Source organism: Trachinotus anak, unplaced genomic scaffold, assembly GCF_046630095.1.
Source record: "Trachinotus anak isolate AG129_WGS33_773 ecotype Australia unplaced genomic scaffold, CSIRO_AGI_Tana_v1 ptg000011l, whole genome shotgun sequence".
NCBI classification, from domain to species: Eukaryota; Metazoa; Chordata; class Actinopteri; order Carangiformes; family Carangidae; genus Trachinotus; species Trachinotus anak.
In genome coordinates this window covers 5,276,652-5,292,188 of record NW_027273862.1, presented here as the reverse complement: position 1 = coordinate 5,292,188, position 15,537 = coordinate 5,276,652, and the positions used below count along the sequence as shown (strand labels likewise).

At 40.5% G+C, this 15,537-nt stretch overlaps 1 protein-coding gene across 3 annotated transcripts in view; it reads right to left on the bottom strand.

Moving 5' to 3' along the window:
- Positions 1–11,404, bottom strand: part of ntrk3b (neurotrophic tyrosine kinase, receptor, type 3b) — a 178,088-nt gene extending 166,684 nt beyond the window's left edge. For 2 of the 3 annotated variants that reach the window (XM_071489376.1, XM_071489378.1), the window contains exon 1: positions 10,637–11,403. In XM_071489376.1, coding sequence (XP_071345477.1) covers positions 10,637–10,878 — 242 coding nt within the window. In that variant the 5' untranslated portion in view covers positions 10,879–11,403. Of the gene's footprint in view, positions 1–10,636 lie in introns of all 3 variants that reach the window. The other variant, XM_071489377.1, reaches the window with a different exon arrangement.
- Positions 11,405–15,537: the final 4,133 nt, after the last annotated feature.

The window sequence follows — 15,537 nt, the reverse complement described above, 5'->3', positions numbered from 1 at the left end:
ACAACTGTAATTCCCAGATTACTAACCCAAACATTAAAAACAGCAAATAACAAAGGGCAGATTTGAAACTTTCAATTAATATTTATGTTGCAAATATCAAACACAAGACATGAGCAGAAAACATCATCATCACCATACTAAAAAGGGCCAGGTAGCAACAGGTCATGGTTGCCGGTCTCACAGTGACACTACATGCCATCAAAAAGAGAAGAAGAGCTAACAGCAATTGAACACGTGTTGATGTAAGTATAGCTCACACAGAGGCTGATACATCTGATACAAAAAAAAAAATCAGTGCTTAAGGTCACATGACTTTGTTTGCCCTCTATAGCCTAAACCTTGAGTTTATTTTGCTTTCGAAAATCCTAGAGCAAAAGGACATTTACCTGATTAGAATCTATAATTTTTCATTGTTTGCTTTAAAGGGGCGTTTTGTAAGTTTTCTCTACTGCCAAATGGTTTCTTGTTGGGAGGAGGTGGCGGTGATTGTCACTTGATAAGAGCTTAGCAGCGTTGTGTCTTCAGGGCAGATTGGAGGCTACAGTGAGTCGCTATTGGAAGGGCTAGCTGGTTAGCATGCTAACCTCAGACATGATAGCGATATGAGTTAACTTTGATGGCGTTGCTTTCCACCGTAGGCGAGCTAGAGCTTTTGATGAGTAAAGGAATGAAGTTTGATGCTGAACTCACAACATTTCTTCTTGACTGGTAAGTTAACAGCTGTTCATGCTCATTCTGGCTATGTAGCAATAGCAAAACGTACAAACTAGCTTGTCTGAAGCAACGGTTTGATGGGAAATGCACTGATTTGCTTTTTGGAAACAGATGAGAAGATTGACCCCACTCTCATCTCTTTTTGCTAAATATGATACTACTAGTGGGTGATTAGCTTAGCTTAGCATAAAGACTTGAAAAAGAGACAGAAAACAGTCACTATGAAGGGCTTTCATGGTTTTCCAAAGTTTGGGATCCGAAGAGTTAAATTTGTATGAATGGAATATGGGAAATAAAAGCTGTGGGGTTTTTTTTTTCTTTTAAGACGAGAGGATATTAGAGCAGGCAGATATGAGAGAGGAGGGTGTGATTCAGCTGGAAGAGAGAGGATATCAGCTACTTCTTAAAAAGATGAGATTTTTAGTCTATGATGGAAGATGGAGAGTGACTGTGATTCTGACGGGGGGAACCAAGGTCATTGCACCAGCAGGGAGCCAGTAGGAAGGAGAGCTGAGTCCCAGCGGACCATTTACTATTAATGTGTTCTCATCTGCCTCACAAAGCTCTGTCAGGGCCTTAAAAACCCTCCTGGTGCTCTCGACTCCTGTACGGCCACAGAAAGCCCTCGGTTGGCTGAGGATGATCAGTGAGTACAGCTGGATGACCTGCTGTGTCCATAATGTTTTGATGTAGTGTAATGTGCACCAATAGTCCACAGAACAGGGAAAATACAGATATCAGAACATCAGCGGTAATCAATAAATAGAGGCTGCTATAACACTCAAGGCCGACATATATTTCTTTCTGCTTTCTGGGAAATATGAAGCGACATTTGTGCTGCGATGCTTTATCCTGTCCTCACCACTGATTATGTTGGCGGTCAAAGCTAAACAGCCAGGAATTTAGAGCCATTTATTCATTATGAGTGTTTGCCACCCAAACATCGGTGCACATATTGCCTCGAACAGATCTCCCTTGTTTGTACAGATGGAAAACGGATGGACGGATGAGGGCGGGAGAGGGCAGCCCGCTGCTTTTATCTGAGTAATGTACTGCTATTCTGTCTCCGAACAAAGAAATGCCAAAAACACAGAGCAACTATTTTTCAGTTTTTGAAAGCTTAGTTCAGAACTTATCAAATGGCTGTGGCCTTAAAAATGATAAAATGAATAACAAAAATAATAGGAACACTCTCTGAGCTCCAAATGACCCTAAGTAGAGCCTTTTGAGGTCACACTGAAGCGAGAGTTTAATGCAAGCAGTTACAAATGCAGATGAATGGAATAAGCACAGACATGAACAATGAAGCAGAACTTTGGACTAAATAACAAGCATTTCCTTTTCTACTAAACATAGCGGAGAATGCAGCTGAATAACATCCATCAACAACGCGTACCGGAGGGGGAACATGGCTGAAGCTCAGCGAGGACTAAGAGAGCTGCATTATTCACACAGCCCTGCCAGTCATAACTGACATGGAGGGTGGTGGGGGTGACTCATCCTACTTGATTATACATGATGATTGATGTTTTTTGAAACACAAAACATCCCACATGAATAATAAGCAGGAGCTTTATTAGGGGGATGAAGGTGGGGTTTTCAGTGACGTCTGGTGGTGGAGTTGATACCCGGCGATGGACACTGTGAGGGTCAAACATACATCCTGACCTGGGGAGAGGTTATCGCTGGGGAAATTAAGGGCGTGTTTGTGTGACGAGATGTGGACCGAGGGAGAGAAACTCACGGAGCGAGAGAGAGAAAGAGATCAAGAGAGAAAGGAATTTCCAAGTCAACGCCATCACACAAATGCCTCACACTATGAATCATCCATCAGTATCATGCATAAGAAGGAATTAACCATAATGCTGCTTTCAGTGTGGCTTCACTAAGCCCGGAGATACCATGTTTAAACATGATTAACTGTAATAAACCCTCAGTAAAGCTCATGCTACCTGATTAGACATAAAAGTATCTGCCTCATAGATATCTCACAGCAGCAGGTACTTGATAATTGTTGCTTATTACTGAGCAATCACATGGCACATTATAAATAAAAAATTCCAGCAAAAGGCAGTGCATGTAAATAGATGTAAATTGATTGACTATGCACAAGGGAAACATTTCAGTCGTGCCTGTTTTATGTTTTTTCATGCCACCATGGAACAAATGGCAGTTTAAATAGGTAGATACATGATTTCTTCAGCTCCCTTCAATCTCCCAAATTTGACATGATAAACTGTTGCCCACAGTAGTGACACTGACTCATAATCTGGTGTATAAAAGCAGAAGCTCAACTAAATGTCAACAGAAAGCCCCTGGAATGCTGCTGCAAGGCTTTAGAGGGTTTTTCTAATCCTGGCTGAAACAGCAGAGCCTTCAGTATTTTTCACCCCTCAAGCCTCAATGCATCTTTTGATTGTTAAAGGGTGGGTGGGTGGGGGGTGCCTCATTAGTATGCATCTTTTAAGGCGCAAGGGCTGCCTGCAGATGCAGGAGTTGAGGTGGTGGGGGCGTGGGAGAAGCTGGGTCAGTCACATGGCCGCGACTTCTCACAGCATCTCTCCATGTAGAGGATCTGAACAGAAAACCGCCGCTCTCTCCTCCTAATTCTCAGATGGCAGCCGTGACCTACTTTCCACAAAGACAGGCTCATGCAAACTTGATGATATGCTTATAACAGAGGAGCCCGTCGTGCACTGCCTGAGGTGTGCCTTGCAATGCGGAGGCAGCAGGGGATCTGTATGGTGCGAACAAACCGGCAGGACGTGTGTTAGCAACTCCGTCCTGGGTGGTTAAGGGACATTAGCAGCGGTGACACCGACACGGCATGGGACAGGAGGCGGAACAGGGAGTTTGAAGGTTGCCAAGATCACCTGAGTCCTATTGGCAAATTACTTAATTGCTAAGTCCTTTTATAGCCTAATACAGGCCATTAATTTATTAATTAACCTGAATAGCTCTTATACAACTACAGTGTTCCTGTATTAGCCAGTACTGCAGCCGCTGAAGTTATTTTAGTAGCTGTTTTGTAGCTAATTGTGACACTGTCTGCTTTCTATCTAATACCCTGCTGCTTCCTACCAAACCAATTTAAAAGTCTAAAACGCAGGGTCTGTTTAAAAATACTGTGAGAAATCCATCAAAGATCCGAAAATCCGAAAGTTGTGTCCTGTCAGACTCCAACTCTCATTTCAAAACCACATTTTGCCAGTTTCCGACTATTTTATTCAAATGAACTTCATGTTCAGTCTCCTGTGTTTAGACATTTTATATCTGAGATGTTTGACTTTTTGTTAATGATAAAAGAAGGGAGTTGGAGAAAAACATGTTCCTGTTTGTCTAAGTATCGAAACTAAATTTCTTTTTTTTCTTTGGAATGTGAACCAAAAACAAAAGGTAATGAACCTGTTTCCAAATGTTTTTCCACAGAGGAGTAATGGTGTAGCAGTAGTGCAATAAGAATATAAGAGTGTGATTTTTTTGCTTCATATCTGCTTAGATATAAAGCAGAAATCCAAGGCTGATGTCAGACGGGTGTAAAGCTCTGAGCTATGTTTTTCATGAGCAGTTAACAGAGGGTAAGTGAGGTTTAGGTGTAATTTATTTGTGCCTTCAAATGACACTAACACAGCAAAAACTGCAGATCACACAAAGAAACCAACGAAGTCTTGTAAAAACATCTCGCCCGGAGAGAGTAAAAAAATATAAAATAAATAAATAAATAAGACTCAATAAAATAGAAATGACAAAGAGAAATATCAAGGTTACAAAGAAAAATAAATCAAGATGACAAACAGATACAGGTGAGGTGGGTATCAGAAACCCAGACATCAAAACTTCACACAGCAAAGAAGAGAACAAAGGCAGAGAAATTGATTCAGATTCAGAGCAGGAGGGAGGTGGCGGGGAAATAAATAAATATACCAGCAGCAAGGAGGGATGAAGGTGTGTGAGTGCATGTGGATGGAGGGGGTACATCCATCTGACATCCCAGATTAGGTAGCAGAACTAAACCCTCTGACTGTGTTCCAGCTCACTGGACCTGGGAAAATCTGGAAGTTGTCAGTTATTTTCCCAAAAGATATTAATCAAATGATTATCTGAAATTCATACAGTCTGGCTGCAAGTACCAATTAAACCAGATTTCATTATAAATATGTCCAAAAAGAGTCTTTTGGTTTTCTGTTATGGGAGGTAGAGTACAGTATATCACATTTTTTTCCAGTCGTGGTATCCCTCTTATCCTTCATGTCTCCGCTAATGCTACCAAATCCAGCACCTCTACCGAGCAATTTAGCGTGGATATGATGAATGCTCCTTTAAACAGGGCCCCGAGGCTGAGAAATAAATATATTTAACAGAACACTTAGCAAAAAAGATATTTTACACAATTGGATCAGTGCATTTTACATTAATTAGTCCAATCCGTTGCCTTTATTTGAACATATATTGCTGCCTGCAGGTGTTAAAGGGCCGATGTTACTCATCACGAGGAGGACGACTCAGCACGTGAAAGTCGAGACTGAGATGAGACAGTTGTATAATGTCTTCTGTAGCTCTAGACAGAGCTCTCTAAAGTCTTAAAGCCTGACTGGAGGTGTGGGGTTTGACAGACAAGGACATTTATCAGTCAGGTAGGGCCCAACAGAAGATACTACATTAGGGTTGCATTAGGGGAATAGTAGGTGACTGCATTTTTCTAGCTTGACCAGCACCAGAGACTAAAATTTAGGAAATCTTAGTTTTCAACCATTTTTTTCCTAAGTTTGTTCCCCACCTTTATAGAAATGCAATACCAAACTGCTGGAGTTGCCCTTTACATACATCCAAGCGTGCACAAGATCTAGTTCAACTGATGCTCCAGCACTTAAGCGAAGACTCTCAGTTGAACAGGAAATATTCCACTTCTGTTTCAGAGGAATTCTATAAAAGTTATCTATTCCCATGCAGAGGCCTTATGCAAGAATTATAAAGCAGATATTTGGAGTTGAAGTTGCTACTGGCCACAGTCACACACACATACAATATGTGGGCTGCACAGGAGTTTAAAGAGGGAGTGAAAACGCTGACTTTATGTAATGCAGCAGTGCTCGGTGTCTGAACTGGGGGACACTTACAGCCCACACAAGTCACTGAAGCAGACCTTGGAAACATTCCTGTAGGAAACAGGTTTCTTTGGCAGCATGAGATAGCTGGCAGGTTTCATATAAAATTTGTACTTGAGAGCGTCCAAAGATCGATAGTTTCAAGCAGAGCTGAGCTGTTTTAAAATTTAAAAAAGAAAAAACAGACAAATATTTCTTATGGGAACATATTGGCCTGAAGTTTTTAGGTAATTGTTGACTGTGATGGCTGGTGAAATACACACTACTGTGTGTAATGCAACCGATGGATGGATGTGACAGCTTTGATTTTATTTTTCTCTTTTTCACAACAACCCTCCGCTGTTAGATCACTCCCTCTATCGTATGATCCCATTTTATGGCATAAAACAACAGAAATGTTTTCTTCCCTTTTACACATAGAGGTCAGAGATCAAGTCCGTTACAGGACACTGCTCATTTATCCTTTAAAGACTGTCGTTGATTCAGTTACCGAAACCAAACCTGAACCTGTTTTGGCTTTCTTCCAATGTGTTTGACTTCTAGCATTTGAAAGTGACATTTCCTGTAAGTAAAACATTAATCAAGATAAATATGACATTATGCATTCTTGAAGGATAGATTAAGTCCTTGGAAATGAAAAAGCACAGACTTTTATTGACTGGATCATCGAGATTTTAAAGATATTAAATGATAAACTTCAAGCCATATTTGGCAAAGAAGATAAAGAGTAAACCGTTTTAGAGTGTGGGACTCTGTTTGTTTGCAGATAAACAGATGGTAATTTTACAAGTCACATAAATCTCTTTGATTGAAGGCAGGGTTGACATTAAAGACGCCAAAACGACACAACTTTTGGAAGAGCATTCTCATTTCAAATGCCAATGGAGGACTTCTGATTTCTGCGTTCATTTTTAATGAGAACTGTCTGCCCTAATGACTCAACAGAGTTAGAACAAACACCTTGGATTTGGATGGATGGATGGATGGATGGATGGATGTTAATCAGAGCCTGTCAAAGTCCCCAAATCTTGAAATGTCGCCATCTGTGAAATGTGTTGAGAAATGTGGAGAGATGTTGTAACTAAATCACGGATTGAATTTTTGAGCCCACTTCTACTCACAACTGTGTTTTTATCATTGTTGTTTGTATGTTTGAATTTATTGTGCGGGTTTTGAAACTAGAGGGATGCTTCACATTCACCTGCTGAACTGGGAAAGTTTCTCTGTCCTCATCTTAAATCTGAGTTTAACACGTTCATACAATAATTTTGTGACATCACAACTGGACAGCCAATCATTGTCCAGCTTGCAATTTACAGAGGCGTGAGTAGTTAAACTTTCGAAACCAAAAATCTTTACATTTTCATAGATAGAGATTCTATATTTTCAAATGTGGTAGGCGTAAATGTAATTTTAAGAATTTTTTTAAGGTAATTGTTTTTTAGGAAATATCATAATATAAAGCAGAGTATTTTAATGTCTTCCAACATATCCAGAGGGTATCTTTAAATATAACTGACAAACTATAAATCCCTGTGAGCTTATGATAGGCATTACACTACAGTGAATAAGGTAAGTGTCATAATGTCACTATAAAGGTGGTGCAGTTTTCCTGGGAAATTGAGGGACTTAACCTCATTTTTTTTGCTGGAACAGAAAATTGCATAATGTTACACTTCGAGGAAAATGTGCATATTCTGTGAACAAGTACAGGAAACCTTGTAATTTGCTGGAAAATTGTACTTGCTGATGCTGATGTTTGAAAGTGCTGAAAGATGATTATTTTTGTGCACAAGATAAAAAATTATAGTCTCTCAGGATGTTATGGGCTCCATAGTTTACATTTTTTTTATTTTGATGAAATATTTGTAAGCTCAGGCCAGTCCCTGTAGGATTATTATAGGAAAATTGCATTATATTACCATTTTGTTGTAATGTTAGCATTGGAATTAAAGCAAAGTTATAGACTGACTGAACCACAGATTCCACAATTGAGCTTTTGCACTTCGACTTCTACTAACTCTCACAAATTGATTTAATAGTTCAGTGCCGTGCAGCAGTTTCAGCAGTGAATGCATCAATGCTGGTGAACATATGCACAATTAGATAGAAGTCGAATGGAGGGATGAAGGAATGAAGCGGAGGAGATGAAGGGGGTGTAGAGCTGAGATTTTTCTCTAAATACATTTTGCAGGCACTTAGCAACAGTGATGACTGTACAGATTGGTCTGATACTTCAGCCTCTCGACAGCACAAAAAAAAAAAGGAAAACGAAATGAGGCCAAACGTCATGGCGATGCCAGAGGTGGAGGCACTGATTGGATTCAGCAAACAAACGTGCACCTGCGGTCAGAGCGCATACACACAGACCTGTCAAATACTTCAGCTCAGAAAACTGTGCTTTCCTCAAGTATCACAGCAAGGCCTTATCTTATCCACTTCAAACACTGATGCCTCTTGTGATGAATCTCTAATATGAGAGAAATGGAAAACTATTATCTGGACTTGGCAGGTTTCTTTGGCTGGCCAATCCTCCCACACTTCCTGCTTGGAGCCCTCGATCTACTTTCTATCTTCATAAATTTTCCCCATCTCTCCATGTTTCCCTCGTGATGAATGAAATAGACTTCTTGTTAACAAAATTCATTCATCTAACACCTTTCGAACGGATAGAGGACCAAGGACAATTTGTACTGCAGCCTCAATCACTGACTGCTCTGTATCACTGGTTATTATTTTTAAAGAGCCTGTTTTCTGGCCAGATAATAAATAAGCATCAAGCAATTAACCTCTGTTGTTGATTAGACTTGTTTATTTATATGTTTCAGTTCGCACCATATATATTTAGAGATTTATATCTTGTAAATGTCTTTCTTTCTGTTATCTAAAGCCAAATAATTAATTATGTAGGCTTCCATATTTACATTTAATCACTATATACTGAAGTGAACGTCCACTTTCAGAATTTACAAACTCAGCCAGTGACTATCCCTGTGTGGTTTGAATTCCCATCAGATAAGGAAGCTGATGAGACTTTGGGCGGTGCGGCCTCTGATAAGCTGTCATTGAGCGGTGGAGCTGGGTGGAGGTTGCTCTCCATGCTGAGCAGCAAGAGAACAGGCAGCCTGCTGCATGGCCAGGGACCATGAAATGCACAATTAGTCCCGGGTCAACTGCATTAGGGTTTCTCAAAGGCGAAAAGGCAATTGACGGGGGACTCTGTGCTCATTATAAACTGAATTTCGGCATTTTAAAGTGAAAATACACGAGCTAATACACGAGCTATTATTACAGTGCTGATCCCAGCGGATAGGAGAGGAGATAAATGACTGTAAAGTGAGTGGAGCAGGTTTTACATGGAGGAAATCTTTATCTCAGGGTCACTCTGGGGTCACACTCATCACTAGCAGTGTGCTGTGACCTCTCACCTTACACCTCTTTACTATTCTTTGCTTTTTAACGTTGCTGAGCTTTTAAAATGAGCCTTATTCTGAGCCCGATTCCACTAAAAAGTCTCTCTGATCAAACAGTCACGTAAATGACTCCAGTGTTGTAAAGAGCACTTGATTCCCGGTGCATAGAGGGTACCAGGCTACCCTCTAGTGGCACGGCGAAGCGATGGACCGTGTCACTAAATAAGTTGTTGTCTCCCTCAAACGGATAAAGGGTAAACGCTTTACCAAAAACTGATGGGAGGAAAAGTCCTCTGTGGCATGAAGAGGACGCGGGGGGAATTCCAGTGCGTTCACGGGAGATGTTTACTTTGTATGCAAATCTCCCCCCATCGACACCAGAGGTCTTATTTTAAGGCCCCAGCTCTGCTTTTTTCTTTTTTTTTCTTTTTTTTTTTGACTGACTTTTCAAGAAAGGAAGCTTTGATGTTGGCAGGAAGGATCGATGCCAGAGAGAGAGAGAGAGGGGGGGGGGGGGGGGGGGGTGAGAGAAGGGGAGGGAGGGTTGAGAGGATGCAGAATGAAAATGTACTTCTGGGGGGGGGTGTGTGGGTGCGTGGGTGAGGGGTGGGAGGAGGGGGGGGGGTCTGCCGTCATCATCGCTCCTCTGTTTTAAGCAAACACTTCATGGATCCACTGAAACAGAAGCATCCTGGTTCGCGTTTATCTCTGAAGCAGGAGGAGGTGGTCGGGGGGGGATAAAAAAAAAGCCACAAGTGACGTCCCCAGCACCCCCCTCCCCCCCCACCCAAGTCTAGACCCTCCGCATCATCTGCACATAATAAAGTTTGTCCGGTCGCGTCGGCCTCGGAGGACGCAGGCTGAAATGTAACTGGTTGACCTTCCTGCACCATTTATTTCTGTTTCATTTAGCACAAGCTGCCGGAGCAGTCGCTGTGCGCGGGGACGGAATCCAGTGAATGGGTGATCTGAGGCTCTCCGCAACGTCCTTCTGTCGTTTGGCCATGTAGGCCTGCGGTGCCGCTGCGGAGGAGCAACTTTATGGGGACGCACACGCACACGCGCGCGCACACACGCACACACACACACACACACACAAGAAAAAGAAAAAAATGACCAGTTTGCATGATGAAGGAGTTTGTAGCCTACGTCTAACGAGGGGGTAGAGGATTTGTCTCACTGTGCCAGAATAAGCGCATTTACCCTCCATATAAAACCGATGACTACAGATGGGTTTATCATTAAAGGCCAGTAAACACTGACTGGGAGAAGTGCAAAAAGTCTGAACATAAAAGCAAATATTCAGCCAACATGTCAGATCAGTGCAAAAGAAAAAGCAACAGACGCCTCGCCGAGGATCAATTAATGATTCAAAAACGCACGGAATAATCCGCATCTACTTACATAGAGGTGATGTTTTTGAATAACTCTGCTATGTCAACACTGGTCCCATTGTTCCCAGTATCTTGCAGGGCGAGTAAAGGGAAAAACCTGCCGTTGTCGGACTTATTGCAATAGATCTCTGTTTGAGAGCAGCTGCAGGTCGGCGGGCAGTCCAGCATGGAGCTCAGATAGTCCTGGAAAATACTCATCAGAAACAAAACCCTCCACCAGCAAATCCGGATCGAATGAAACCATAGATCCATGTCTCCGGGTAAATCGGGGGGGAGAAGAGGTCCCGATGTCCTCTGTGTTAGAACAGAACAGGAGAGAGGAGAGGAGGAGAGTAGGAGGAAGGAAGGAAGGAGGAGGATGGTGGTGCGTCTGTACAGAGGATGCTCTATGTGAGCGTTTCTGCCGTGGATGGATGCTGTGGTGTCCTTGCGCGTCAGAGATTGCGTGAAAAGGAGGAAAGAAGAAAGAAAAAGACGCAACAAAAAAAAGAAAAAAAAAACGGAAATCAAAAATAAGAAGGCGAAATAGTGCGAGGCTCCGGTCGTCTTTTCAGCTGAAGATACATGGTGTTTCCCCGGAATACCGTGCTGCTATGTCGTCGTCTCTCTCCAAGCAGGACCAGGACGACTGGTTGGAGAGCAGAGAGGCACAAAATGAGAAGTTGGAGCATCAAGTCCCTCCTACCGGCTACAGTCATACTGACACCTGCAGAAACTGCATGCAATCAACAGTGCTTACAGCCACACTTATCATATGAGGATTTCTGCAACATGCAGCACAGCCACTGCATAAGGTCAAAATAATAAGGAAAACATGATGAGATCATTCAAATTGGTTATTAAGCAACTCAAAACCAGAATAACCCCACATTTGTAAATAAATATGTTTTATCATTGGAAAAAAATAAAAGATTACAAAAATAAAAATGATACATTTATTACAAATACATGTTTGCAAAAGCATTCATGCCTTTTAGGTCAAACCTAAATCATTACTGGTGTAGCCAGTTGGTTTTAGATGTCAGATAATTAGTTAAATGGAGATCAGCAGTGTGTAGTCAAGAGATTTCACCTAACTGTAGTGATACAGCTGGATTTTTTTGGAAGGTCCAACTATTGGTGTGTCAGTATCTCCACCAGTAAAGTAAAGTAAAGAGTCTTCTTCTGTCAACTGGTGTCAAAGAAGCCACATGAAATCTACTTTGATATTCAGTATTGTCAATCAACTTGAAAACGTCATAATAGGATGAACACTGTATGTTTATAGGATCTGTAAACGTAAGACCCAACAGTGTATAAAAGTTTATAATCTGCAGCAGTGGTTCCCAAACTTTTCCAACTCATGGCCTTTTGAAAATCTCAAAAATGTTTGGCAGCCCACATCTGACCCTATAACAATACAGAGGCCCAACAAAGCATTCTCAGAGAACTTTTAATGATAATGATCGATCTTTTAGGAAACATGTAGGAAGCGAAATCTTTTTTCAACGCCTGTCTCTTGACTCTCTTTCCTTTTACTTCCCCCTGTTGCTAACCAGCTATCCATTTAGCTACTCCAGTCTTTGCCATGGATGTAATCTTTCAAAACAAACAATGAAAGGAGTTTTTTTTTACATTTTAATATTTCAAAAGATCATTTCATTTTACAAACATTTAAAAAACATTATTTTTATCTTTTTTTTTATAATTACATTTTTTAATTTCATTTCATTTCATTTGTCAGCTCACTTGCAATACCTTCCTGGCTCACCAGTGGGCCACAGCCCACATATCAGGAAATACTGATTTATAGTTTTCTCTGTATTATAAAAATTATTGAGGCATTTGATATATTGAGCATTAAATATGAATATTAATGCTGTATTTTATTCACTGAATACATCAATGCTCAAAACTGGAACTATAAATGCCAAAGTCAGGACCATCCTCCACACTCACAGGTTGAGATGTGAAGTCAGAGGCACCTCTGCTATAATAGTTGTTGATCGTCTCAAGTGGAAAAATTAACATGTCTGTGTCACAAATTTGTGAATGAAAAATTAAATCTGGGTTGATTAGAGACTGAATTAAGTCTAGAGACCAGAGAGACAACATCTGTTTGGTTGTCTCTTGATTTGATTCTGTCAAGTTCTGACAGTGAGGACGCTTCAGTTTCAGTGGGAGGCTGCTGAAAATAATTTAATGTTCAAATGTAATTATGAAGGTAGTTTTGAGACTAGATGGCATCAAATTAAATTGATGTTGCTCTGCATTGTTTATCTGAGAGAGCTCAAGCAAAAGCACCATGGTGGAAAATTGTGCTGATGCTTCTATATTCTGATACAGTTTGTTTAGCACAACTTATTTTCATTTTAACACCAACACCATTGAATAATGTACAATATTTACATCATTTCACTGGTCATTTACTGATGGTATTTGCCTCTATGCACAATAATTTGACTAATTCTGTGCTCTCAGTTCGAATCTTACAAAATTCTATGTTAATGTATTGGAAAACATCGCAGTTATTATTTTTCCCTCCAACCCCCAACTGAATCCACGCATTGCCTTCCAATTAACTGTAAGCAACTTTAATTTTAATGGCAAATTTTCTTTACTGAAACAAGGGTATTATACAATTTCCCCAAATATGTTCATTCAACTTCTAAATTGAAATAAAGCTAATGAAATCTGAAAGCCAATGAAATATGAAACACTTGAAGAGTGGAGGGGATACCTGTTGCTGTTATGAAGGTGCAAACACTTCCATTTATTCCATTATGTTTCTGTCACATTGTGTATTGGGTAGGGGAGTCACAATATATTGGTACTGGCGGTTACTGTGCTATCTAAAAAATGAACTATTGATATTGTCTTAATAACACACGATAACATTGAGCTGGCAGATGTTGGATCTTGTGGATCTTTTGTTTATCAGTTCATCTTGTTGCTTGTTGTTTTCACCATTCATTTAGTGTAATTGTTCATTTTGTGCACTTTTGTACAGTTGTAGTTACAGACTCTCACTCCAGCTCCCTGCATTTGTATTTCAGTTTAATTCTTTTTTTTTTTTTAAAAAAGAGACAAAACACAATAATGTAAGTTACATATATATATATATATATATATATACATATATATATATGTGTGTGTGTGTGTGTGTGTGTGTGTGTGTGTGTGTGTGTGTGTACAGCTATTTCATGGCTTTCATTACATTTAAATATTATAATTGATCATTAACATATTTAAAAATGATTATTAAACTAATTTTGTCACATTTAATCTTCTGTAAAACTCATCTGAAAATCCCATTTGAAGTATGTGTCTTTTCCATTCTGAAAGATTTTTTGAACAGAGGGGTGGCTGATAGTAACAACCACTTGTCATAGTCCATCTGACCTGAAGTTTCTTTTTTTAAAAAAACCAAACACATATGAAAGCCCTTGAAAAGTTTATGAGCCCATGAAAGTGTCATCCAGACTTCTATCAAAATGTGATTGGTTCCTCAGATGCCACGCAGTCCCTTGATCCCATCCCGAAGTTCTATTTGTCTTTGTCTTTGAAATATTTCCATTAATGAAGTTTGAAAAACCCATGAAAGACCTTATCCAGCACATGACAGTTCCAGTCAAATGAGAATGGAGTGGAGCCCTCACTCTCTTGTTCTATTTAACTTCTAGGAGCCATCACTGGGTTTCAAAATGTCCTTGGCTATCAGACAATCTCCCACACTATCTGCACTTCTCCCTTCAAACAGGCTGCCATCGCTGTGGCTGTCACCCATCAGTACACCTGTCTCTGGGAAGGCCAACCTGAAGCCAGACCAGCTGCAGCCTGACACCAAGCCTCCACCTAACTTCTTCCAGCTCAATCAGTTGTCATCCCTCATTGAATGTCAACTGCACAAACCCTGTCTTATTTAAAATGTCTGTTTGCTGTGACATCCAACTCCTTCACTAGCTTAGCTGGTCTCCTGGAATCAATCAGGAACACCCAAAGTAACTGTACAGCCTTCAAAGGGTCTAGCTGAAGATGAAGAGCTGCATGAGCGGAGCATGAAGTTGTTGAAGACTAATTAAGAGGAGGGAGTGTTCTGCCATCTCTCCAAACTGAGCAACTTAAAAGACGAGGCACTCTCAGATCTCTTGTACCCCAAAGAATGAAGCGATAGGCATGTCTGCATTACAGAACCAGAGCAAAGCAGCACCACTGTTTAATAGAACATTCTGCTTCCAGTTACTGTTTCTGCTGACAGAAGTTTGTTTATGCACAGAGTTTATGCTCAAAGACCTACGATACCGTAATATAACAGGGCATTAACAGAACATCTGTGGGAAATCAATAATCAAAACCTGTATATTTCAAGATTAATTTAATACTAGTCCAAAAACATGTTTTACTGCCTCTCTGGTTGAAAGATTCAAGTGTGCTGCACCTTCACCCTGCTCTCACTAAATGGTGTATGAATAACACGGCATTTTGTGTGTTATCACTGCACATTTGTTGCTTTTCATGTGTCATTTCACACCACGTCCTTTCTCTACAACACAGGCAGAGCCATCAGGTTTCCTACCTCTACAGAAAGTGGTGTAGAATGATACATGAAAAGCTCAAAATGTGTGAACATGACACGTGAAATGTGTCTGAAAGTGGCATGTAATCCCCTGAGATCACATCAGCATCTCTGAACACACCAAGTGACGCTGATGATTGCGTTTGGTCAGAACTGAAACAACACCCAACAGTGATGTCACAGAGTACTGACACACCTCAGAATACACTGTCTGTTGTTATGTGAGACATTAAACAACTGGAGGTCTGGAAAAACAATGAGCCCCCTTCCAGTCAAAAATGTGTTTTGTTTATTGTTAATTCCCTTTAATGTTTCTGTGTATATGTATATGCTATGTGATGTGATGTTGTGTTGTG